This window comes from Polistes canadensis, unplaced genomic scaffold, assembly GCF_001313835.1.
Source record: "Polistes canadensis isolate GaletaPanama2010 unplaced genomic scaffold, ASM131383v1 scaffold_104, whole genome shotgun sequence".
Lineage (NCBI taxonomy): Eukaryota > Metazoa > Arthropoda > Insecta > Hymenoptera > Vespidae > Polistes > Polistes canadensis.
The window spans coordinates 83,543-94,797 of record NW_014569651.1 but is presented as its reverse complement, the minus strand read 5'-3'; the positions used below and the strand labels follow the sequence as shown (position 1 = coordinate 94,797).

At 27.4% G+C, this 11,255-nt stretch overlaps 1 protein-coding gene across 1 annotated transcript in view; it reads left to right on the top strand.

The window, feature by feature from the left end:
- The first annotated feature begins 1,191 nt into the window (after positions 1 to 1,191).
- Positions 1,192 to 11,255, top strand: part of LOC106787553 (laminin subunit alpha-1-like) — a 46,783-nt gene continuing 36,719 nt past the window's right edge. The window contains exon 1 of the mRNA XM_014749982.1: positions 1,192 to 1,913. Within this exon, the coding sequence (XP_014605468.1) occupies positions 1,802 to 1,913 (112 nt within the window). The 5' untranslated portion in view covers positions 1,192 to 1,801. The remainder of the gene's footprint in view (positions 1,914 to 11,255) is intronic.

Here is an 11,255-nt window from a genome sequence, read left to right as displayed (position 1 = left end):
AAAAAAAAAAAAGGAAAAAAAATGAAATAGAGAAGTCCCTAATCTTGTATGGTTTAGTTCGACCACTGATTTGTCCGTGTGTGTTCGTTACTGAAATATGTTTCTTTAGTAAAAAATGTTGAAAAATTTCTCATGCCTTTTATTAATGCCCGTTATTAACCATTATTATTTCTTGTTTTCTTTCTTTCTTTTTTGTTTTATAGATTAACAAGTTTTCCTCTCCCTTTTTTTCCCATTTAATTCATTATTATTATTCTTAGTATAAAATTTCCGAAGTAATATTAAAAGGATAACAAAGGATCATTGTTTATTTTTTTTATTGTGCCAATTACGAGTAGAATAAAAAGTAAGAAAAGAAAAATATTGCAAGATAAAAATGAAGAATCGCTGAGTTCGATTTTACGAATCGTATTGCAAACGATCGAACGAAATAAAATTTGTTCGTTTTTTTTTTTTTTTTTTTTAAATTGACAAAAAAATTGATATTTTGTCTTTTTTTTTAATTAAAAATGAATTTCGTTAGAGAAGTCAAGATAAATAATATATTTAGGTAAATATAATAATACTAGAGAGTAGTGTAAAGGAAGATAAATCAGAGGAAGAAGAAGCTTGGGGGAAGAGCATGGAAAGTAGGGGTGCTGGTGGTGGGGTTGGAGGGTGGGAGGGGTTTTAGTCTCGAAGCATTGGTTTGTAAGTAGAATGCTGAGCGTCACAGCTCAGTTCGTTTGCGACGTTCGTGTCGTACACGTCATGTAAACTCTTTTAATATTATTATTATTATCCGTGTTTGATGGTTGTGTTGTTGTTATTATTGTTTTGATGGTGTATGGTGTGTAGTTGTTTTTCTAAGTTTACAGTTCGACCAAGGGAGGATCAGAGTTTGTCATATTACTTTGAAATAATTTCGTTAATTTTGTGTCATCCTTTCACGTGAATATAAACGAAACTCGACTAATAAAGTGGATATTAATAATGATCAAATAAAAATAACAATTATTCGTTTAATTTACGAGTGATCGATATTTAAAAAAAATAATGAAAATTATATAATCGAAGAATAATAATTTTACTAATTTACGGTTTAATAACAATATATGAATTCTTTTTCTTTTGTTTTGTTTTCTTTTTTAAATGTAATTAAAAAATATCTAAAAATATGAGCGATTATAATGATGATGATAATAATAATAATAATAATTTGTTAAGATTAAGACTATTGATATTTATCGATTTGAATTTAATGATTTAAATTTGAAACGAACGGTTTAACATTTTCCTGACCTAATAACGCGATCCACATTTTAATTTGAATTTATATTTAAATATATAAATAAATAAATAAATAAATAAATCAATCAATCAATCAATCAATCAAATAAAATCAAATATCTAGTGCGTGTAAGATCATAAAGACGATCTAATAGTTTCGATAGATCGATTCTCGCGGATAAACCGTGGGAAATGTTCAAAGGTGAGAAGAAAGATAAAAGAAGTAAGAACGAAGTGGATCGAGGATCAACGTGGATCTATGTGGATAGGAAAAAATCTGGGAAGAAGACTAGGATAGGATTAGAATAATAGAAAACGAAACGAGAAACGTATAGAAATAACAAAACAAAGCAAAAAAAAAATAGAAAAGAAAAATCGTGGAAAATAAGGAAGACATAAAGATATCGAGGAAACATAGGATTTGATTTGTGCTTTTTTTTTTTCTTTTTTTTTGTCGTTTTTTCTTTTTTGGTTGTACCTGTTTCGTTCGGTTCGGTTTTTTTTTTTTCTTTCTTTTTTTTTGTTTTACATTATGGCGTCGAGATCATCGACCTTTTCCTGGATGCTACGATTTCTTTTGCTGTCGTCCTTCATCTTATGGGATCCAACGATAGCCCGTGGTTCTAAACGTGGACTTAAAAATGGTAAGATTTTTATAAAGATAATTATTTTTAAAGAGGTAGGGGGAAGGTGAAGGGGATCACGAGAAAAAAATTTTTTTATTATAATAATATGGATACTTATATTTAATATTATCATCTTTCGGTGTAAATGCATTTTATTTATTTTTACGTTTGTTTTTATTATTGTAAGTGTATTTTATGGTATTTAAGTTTAGGTTAAATTTAAGTTTCATCGAAGTATATACTAATTTGACAAATAATATAACATATTAATTCTTGGATTTATTTATCTTATTAAGATTCTCATTTGTTTTAAAAATCTTTTTTTTTTTATTAATTTACTATAAATTAAAAAGCATGAAGAATACAAACCCCATGAAAATATAATGATACACCGATATTATATCATAGAAAAAAAAAGAAAATACAATTATAATAAAAATACCGTAACGAAAAATGTATCATCCGTAATAATATTAAAGAGAAATAAAAAAAAAAAAAAAAAAACAATTATTTAAAAATAATGACACAAAATTAATTCGAACCACCGGTAAATTTTGTATTTCTACCACTTTATATATGAAATATGTGTAACGCGTGTGGTCCAGAAACAAATCTTAACACACATGCTTACGCACACACGCACGATAAAAAAAAAAAAAAAAAAACAAAAGGAAAAATAGATGGGTAAAATTTTTCACGTATTCGTAAGACCCCGAGAAGGTCGACCTCGTAAAAGATTCCCACTTTTCTTTCTTATTATTTCTCTCTTTATCTCTCTCTCTCTCTCTCTCTCTCTTTTTATTCTCTTTTTCATTTTCTTTCTCTCTTTCTCTTTCTGTCCAAGAATATTAAGTGTCAGGAGGAACATTCCGCACCTCCCGGGTTCTTAAAGCTTTATATTTAGCAACGAATGTTCCCTTTACTATTTTATTTTGATTCTATTTGTCTCCTTCTCTGTCTCATGGGATTAATATTATATATATTTATATATATATATATATACACTTACAACACAGGGTGCAATATACGCGTTAGACCAATGTGCAAGGAAAACCCTACGGTGTAAACGTCGCCCTTTTACGCTATGCCCAATAGGAGGACACGATCAAAGACATTCTCTCTGACCATCGATTCTCTCTCTCTCTCTCTCACATACTAATTCACATAAATCTATCCTTTTCTATCTTAAACATATTTCACACACGATAGAAAAGGGTGAACGCTAAACGTGTTTAACGATTTTTTATGCCTTTAAGGGTCAATGATTTTAACCATTTTACCTTTTAACTATTACTAATTTAAGATTTGAATTGTTTCATTCGTCGTGTGTATTTAAATTTGGGCAAATATTGTTTTTCTATACGCGAATATTGAATACTGGTGTCAATAAATGTATTCGGTTATTTTTTCTTTTTTTCTTTTGAATAAATATATATATATATATATATATATATACGGTCAATATCGCAGGAATTTATCGAACAATTTATATATATCGTTTTATTTATTATAATAATTCATATACATATAGATTTATTTGTTTATTAATAGAAGAAAATTTAATCAATTCTTTAAGAGAATTATAAGTAATTTTTACTGACGTGATACATTAACATGAACATGATACATTCAAATGGTAAGTGTGATGTATGTATGTATTGAAAAGTATTTTCTGCATTCTGTCCTATTTTTTTATCATATAAAAATGTAACATCTTTATCTCACATATATTCATACACATAAACGCATACTAAGAACGAATTTATTTGCAGAGATTTACATTATTTTATTTATTATAAATATTTATGAATATATTTAAGTTCGTTATGAAATATGTCTGATATTTTCTCATATAAATGTATGTCTTCATCTCATACCTAAATAAGTACACACACACATACACACATACACACAGAGTAAAGAAAAAAGTTAATAGATCCTACGATTATGGTTCCCCATAATTTAAGGGTCAATAATTTTCTTTTATAGCTGCTCGGTTCGATTAGAAAACTTAATTCAAGAAAAACCATTTGATATTTGTATGTTAATGGGGAATTTACGAATACACAAATCAAAATAATTCTAGATATTATATAATCCAGATAATTTTTCCAAATTGGATTCTCGAGATATAATAACGAAAACCATTAAACGCTAAACATCGTATTTCTATTTTTCTTTGTCATCAATACACCTTCTTACATTAATGTTACCACGATCCTATCATTTTTCTCATACCTCAGAAACTTGATCGTGATTATTTCAATATTTTATTACTACAAAATAATGTTACGTTTACATACTTCGTTCTACATTTCGTAATAGTGTCCGTTTAAATGTAAATAAAATATTTTGTTTATAGTGTTTATTACGTGAGTTCTATTTTCATACGGTCAACTTTCTAATTACATTACTAACCAATTTGTTATACATTTTTCTTTCTTTTTTATTTTTTTGTTTTTTAAGTATTTTGTTTTCATTTTCGATTTATCTGCTAAGAAAGATTCGCGTTCGGTACGTTTAACGCGATTACGTTAATTCTTCACGTTTAAGTGTAACTATTAAAAGTTAGCCTTTCCCTGTAAGTAATTAAATTAATTATTTATCTTTATCTTTCTCTCTGACTCAGTGAACTACCATTCACCAACGACCGTTTAGATAGAAAACAAGTATATAGATCTAACCGTTTGCGCAAAACTTACTTACTTACTTACTTACTTACTCACTTACTTATTTGCTTGCTTGCTTGCTTGCTTGCTTGCTTGAATTTTATTTCGATATATTATACAACGAGTTTCGTTCATCCATTCTTAATGGGATTTTATCTGTTTCTTTTTTTTTTTTTAATGTCAAATAAGATACTTCATTCTTCGCGATTAAAAGAAAAAAAAAAAGATACTTTTCTCCGTAATCTTTTCGTTTATTGTTTTTGATTTTTGATGAAATAAAAGTAACCGTTTGCATTATATTATTTCATGCTTTCCGATAAGATTTAAGAAATTTTCTTTGAAATATTTTGCGTGTAAGATTAATGATCGTTACGTAGGTGTGAAACGTGTGAAATTTTTTATTAAAATCGAAGAAACTCATTGTTCTGTAAATTTTGTTAAATTTATTATTTAAATTTATTCCTCCTTCCCCCTCCCAAAAAAAAAAGAATTAAGATTATACCAAAGTGTACGGGTGTTAAGATAAAAGAATTTTTATCCGGAAATATTTTTTAATATGTAAAAAAGTATTTATTAATATTAAAAATCAAATTAACGATAAGATTGATATTAAAATTAAGTTATACGTGTATTTCATACGGAAAATTAAGTATTGATAATTAATTAGAAATTTATTTCAAATAATAGATTTCGTTTATACAATATATATATTTTCAATCCGTTGTTTGTATTATAAATTATGTTTGCTTTGTTTTTTTAATAATGTTATTTTTGTAAAATGATTTTCTTTCTTTTAATGTTTTTTTTAATGTTTGATTAGAGATAGGGGTCTAGGTTAACTTCCGATACGAATTATTCTACATATAGTTCCGGAATAACTTGGTAAACAAGATACGAGAGAATGAAATGGGATTAAGGCCATTAAATGTGCCAATCGTCTTGGTTATTTATTTTTGCTTCCTTTTGTTTCTTCTCAGTAGCTTTTATTGCGATGCGTTGTCTGTGTATGTCTCTTGAATTATCTCTTGGAACCTTAACGTTATCTTTTCGTTTATTCAAATATTACTTTTATTTCTTATTTTTGCATTTTTTTTTTTTTTTTCTTAATAAAGTAAATCGCGTTACACCATAATTCTATTCGATTGCAATGATGATAATTGAGAAAATATTATAACATTTTTATTCGTATTAATATTTGAATATTTGTTATCACAAAAATTATTTCTAATCATTTAATGTATTAAATAATATTTTAATTTGTGTATAGCAGACACATTAGAAACATTGCAGTTTATTTATTATATTTTACAAACATTTGAATTTATTTATCTTTTATTGCAAACGTTTATTCATTTAATTTATTAAAAATATTTCAATATATAAGAACAAAATAGAAATAATTAACAAACAATTGTATATCCATACGCGTTAAATTCGTCGAATTATTTTTTTTTTTTTCCAAATAAGAAAAATAAAACACACAATAGAGTATTAAAAATATATTGCAAATAAAGTAAATTAAATAAACGAACATATATAAAAATATTTATAATCACGTTTATATTACATTCTCATTTTCCTTGAATTAAATTTCGCCACGAATAGTGACAAAATCCTCGATTATACAAAATTAATTATTTATCAAGATGAGTCTACAAGAAGTATAGTAAATAAAGGGATTAAGTTCAGACGAATAGGATGGTATCATTTAAAATAGCAGACAGACGGTAGACGCACACGGTCTTCTTCCTCGCATTAATTCTAAGTCAAGCTGCTAATCGTTCGTTCTACGAGACTCAGACTCAGACTCAGATTCAGAGTTAGAGTTAGAAGAAGATAGAAGAAGATGAATAAGAAGAAGAAGAAGAAGAAGAAGGCGAGAAAATGTTGAAGGATGAACAAGCGTCACGCGTGTCTGCCACGCGACGAAAATAATCGTTCGTTCCTCTTCCATTCGGGGATTTAACACGCGTGTTTACGTTTATCAGAATGTATAAAGAGAGAGAGAGAGAGAGAGAGAGAGGGAGAGATGGTTCTGTCCTTTCATGGCGTCCAGAAACCGGATGATTTATGATATTCGCTATCCCGTCGTGTGCATTTCGTGGCCCATGTGATTCGTCTTTATGGGCGCCCACCATCATCGTGACGTCTTCATTTTTCTCCATACATGATCCCATACACCATTGTTTTTTTTTCTTTATATAATATATATATAATGGATGTACTTCAATGTTGTGTTATGTCTAATAAAATATTTGCATTTTGTTTTTTGTATTATTACTACTACTATTACTATTAGTATGATTGACAGATGAGATACATTAAAACTTCGATATAATTGAATTATTAAGATCATTCGCGTTTGTACGCACGAATAATATAGATTTTTTTTCTTCTTCTTTTTCTTTATTATATATTTTATGATACGCTTTTGTCTTTTTAATTTTTAAATTTATATTATATGTAAATTTAATATTTGTGCGTATAATTTTATTAATATTTTTTGTACTTTTCTATTATATTGAATATTTTTATTTAAACGCGTGTTTTTTTTTTTTTTTTTTTTTTTTTTTGATACAATTAACATTGATAATATAAAGCCACAAAATCATATTATTTAATTTAATATACGTATGTCAAAAATTGATATTTATTTTATTTTAAATATTTATTCAATAGCATGCGCACATACCCCCCCCCCCCACGACTTATATTGTTCTAATGAATTTTCTATTTCTTTTTTCTTTTTTTTTTTTTAAATGATTTATGATACGCGTTCACGATAATAATAGGTTAATTGACGTGGCGGATAATAAAAATAAATGGAAACAAATTTAGAATGTAATCGGTTAACGCCTTGTCAATCTTGAACGAGTTTATTAATGAATCAAGGACTCGAATCTTTCATCGTTCATGGCACTCGAAAGGTCTGCTCTTAACGATAGGTGTAATTCAAAGTGTTTGAAACTCGACAGGCTCGTCTGAGATAACTTGAAAACAAAGTTTCACCGATCTCGTTGTCGTATTAAACTTGGCAAAGTCTGGACCACTAAAGTATGGTCTATTTATAAAGATTCAGAGATAGTATACAAGATACCGACCAATCCAACCACTTTTCCTTTCGTTTTTTCTTCTTTCTCATTCTGATACATTCTACTAATCTAAATCCAATAATTATGAATTATTTCATATAATCGTAATTATATTTTATAAATAAATAAATTAGATTTTTCGTAATAAGCAAAAAAAAGAAAACATTCTAAGATATTGTTTATATTTAATTTTGTTAATAAATAATAAACATTGTTATTTTGGGATATATATATTTATTTTTACGATAAACATTTCCAGTTGATCATTTTGTTTTATATGTCATAAATGTAATTAATATCGTTTACGTTCAGTCAAAAAGTCATTAAATCAAATTTATGTTAAATCATACTTAGTTAGTTGTAGTATGCTTTTTGTTTAAAATTTGTACACACTATTAAAGATTAAAAACGTGATTGATATAATGTTAATAGATATTATGTATAATATTTCACATAAATATAATACTAAAAACGAGATGAAATATTAAATTTATATATTTTAATTATTATACAATACACAGATCCGTAATATTATAAATAAAAATCGTTTTGATAATAATGTGTACTTACAATAAATATATGTTTTAACAATGTCAAGAAACATCAATCGAAGCAATTTCTATTTGTATCTACAAAAAAAATTGAACAAAAAAAATTAAAAGAAAGGAAAAGAAGAAAAAAGAAAGTGAACCAATTGAGAAATAAAAAATATAAATAAAAATAATAGAAGTACAGTTCAGCAGAAGGGTTCGTATAAGAATGTATCAGGGTGGCACTCGAAAGGCGGAAGTTAAGAAGAAGGAAGCCAGAGTTCTGGCGAGTAAGTACTTGTAAGAGTATCATCGAGGTGCTACCACCTCTTGAGAGAGAAAAAGAGAAAGAGATAGAGAGATAGAAAAAGAGATGAGAACTTGCACTGCAATTAGCTCCGAGATATCGTTTTAATGGTTGCTGTTGGCCAAGCAACGGAATTTCCTTCCTTCTCGTGTAAATCTTCAACACGCTTTTTTTGTCTTACAAAGCAACCCCCTTTTCTTATCTTCTATTAAAAACACTTTTTCTAAAACAATTGTTTCCCCGTATATGATGTAATAATATATATATAAAATTAATATTATATTACATATATATATGTATAGATATATAAATAATATAACTATATATAATATAACTATATATGTATTAAACTCAAATTTATTATATATTTTTCTTCAATTATTTTCTATTATATTTATAATCTTTTTGTAATATTATTATAGTAATAATAATAATAATAAATTCTTTGTGGTTTTTGAGGAATCCCTGCTTGTCGAATAAAAAGCGACTAATAGAGAACGTTTCGTATATTAAAAGAAAATTTTTGTCCTTATTTATAATAATTTATTGACGATGTTTAGTTTTTTGAATGAATGAGTTTGAAATTAATTGTGACTGGTATTATTTGATTGAAACGGATGTGGATGTTAAATGCTGAGAATAAGAAAGAAAAATAGAAAGAGAAAGAAACAGAGAAAGAGAGAGAGAGAGAGAGAGAGGGAGAGAGAGAGAGAGAGAGAATCACGTGCATGCATTTCGTAAATAGGTTGCTTTGAGACAGGAAGTTCTCTTATGCCAGATGCTGTTCGTCTTTCTCGCACGATCGCATTATAATCACGTCTAAGGCCGTTTCTGAAACCTTTTTCCGAAATAAAAAGACATATTCTACTTCATTCAATAGCAATCGGCACCTTGATTATTTTTTATTTTACAAGCCTTTGTGAATGAATGGATCTTAGGTTGGTTCTCTTTCAATAGATTTATGCATTCACGTATATGTGTCTGCGTGTGCGTGTGTCTGCGTGTGTGTATAAGTGTAAATTAGTTTAGTCAAATTATTGCGTTGCTTTGGTATTTTTATACATATTTTTGTTTAAGATACACAATATTCTATATATTATATTATACTTTTTATAATAATTCTTGTTATTATATAATATATGAATTGTGTTTTTTGTAATTTTCTATAAAAATAAATTAGAATATATAGAAATTAAAGTAATAACTGTAGTTGGAAATAATCGTAAAAACGAGATAATTATATCGATCGTTATGATAATTAATAATATATAAAATATTGAAATATCATTGCGAGAGGTGGGTATAACTTATAATTATACGAAGTATAAATAAATTATTGTAATTATAATTTAAGAAAAAAAAAATAAAAAAAAAAACGTAAAACAAAAGAGACCCCAAAAATAAAAATAATGTTGATAGGAAATAATCTTCTGAAGCGCGTAGTTCGCGCGATCTCGAAAATAGATTAAAACAGCATAGGCGGCTTAGACTCGCATCTTGTCGATCGTTATCGAGCATCGCGTCCCGGTTCTAGTTCTTTCAAGAGAAAAATAAAAAAGAAAAAGAGAGAGAAAGACAATTTGTATTCCAACAAAGTCTGGCGTTGTTAAAGCTCAAGTATGGATCACGACAAGAAGATATCGGATAACGATCTCACGCCTCTGTACGTTACCCCTTTTATACCTCCCTTATTATCGCACCGATATTAATGACGAAATTAAATGAGACACGAGATTGTCACTAAAGTGCCAACACCATCACCAAAACTACCACCACCACCATCACTTATCACTATCATTTCTATTCGTTTCTTTTCATCATTATTTTAATCGAAGTTAAAATATATCTGTGATATATAAGCGCGGTTACAAATATTTTATTATCTAATTGCACACAAGTCATGTATTATATTTATCAATATTATTAATATTGTGCATATATAAATATTAATATATAATTATAGTTAGCATTTATATTACACGCGCGTTGTAACATATACATACGATATTTTCTCACCGCAATATACATTATATACATATTTTAAATTAAAATTAAATATGATATGTAAATAGATATTTGATATGAAAGTTAAATGAAAATGTTATTGAAATAATGTCGATTGTGGTCAAAGATTCGAAGAATTATTTCTTTGAAAGAAATTCAAATGATCTATCTATCTATACTATCTATCTTCGTGTGGATCATATCTTGATAAGAAAGATGATTATACTCTTCGATAAAACGAAGAGTGTATCTTTATATACGGCGAGAGAATTTATTCGAGTATTATAAAATACATGTAGTTTGAGTGTGGTTAAGCACACGTTAACCACTCTGTTTAAAATTGTTTTACCTGTCTCACGTGTTTTCTTCTGTGTGTGTGTGTGTGTGTTTTTTTAGTTGTGTGTTCGATATACATAAATCTAGGATGGTTAGTCGTATAAATCAGGATTTCTCTTGGTTTTCGTCGAAGGATCAACAAGGGACGGCACGTTTCTTCTTATTCTTTAAGTCTTTTTATTCTTATTCGTGGTTTAACGAGCTCTTACCCTTTTCTGGCATCGTAAGACGAACTTTCGATCAATCGATAGTCTCGCATAGCTTCACTACCAGTATATAAATCGACTAACAAACACGATGTTATTATAGTGTAAATACACTCACTTTATTTCATCATTATCTATCATTCTCAATCATTAATTATTTATTTTTATAAATATATATACATATATATATATATATATATATGTATATATATTTAT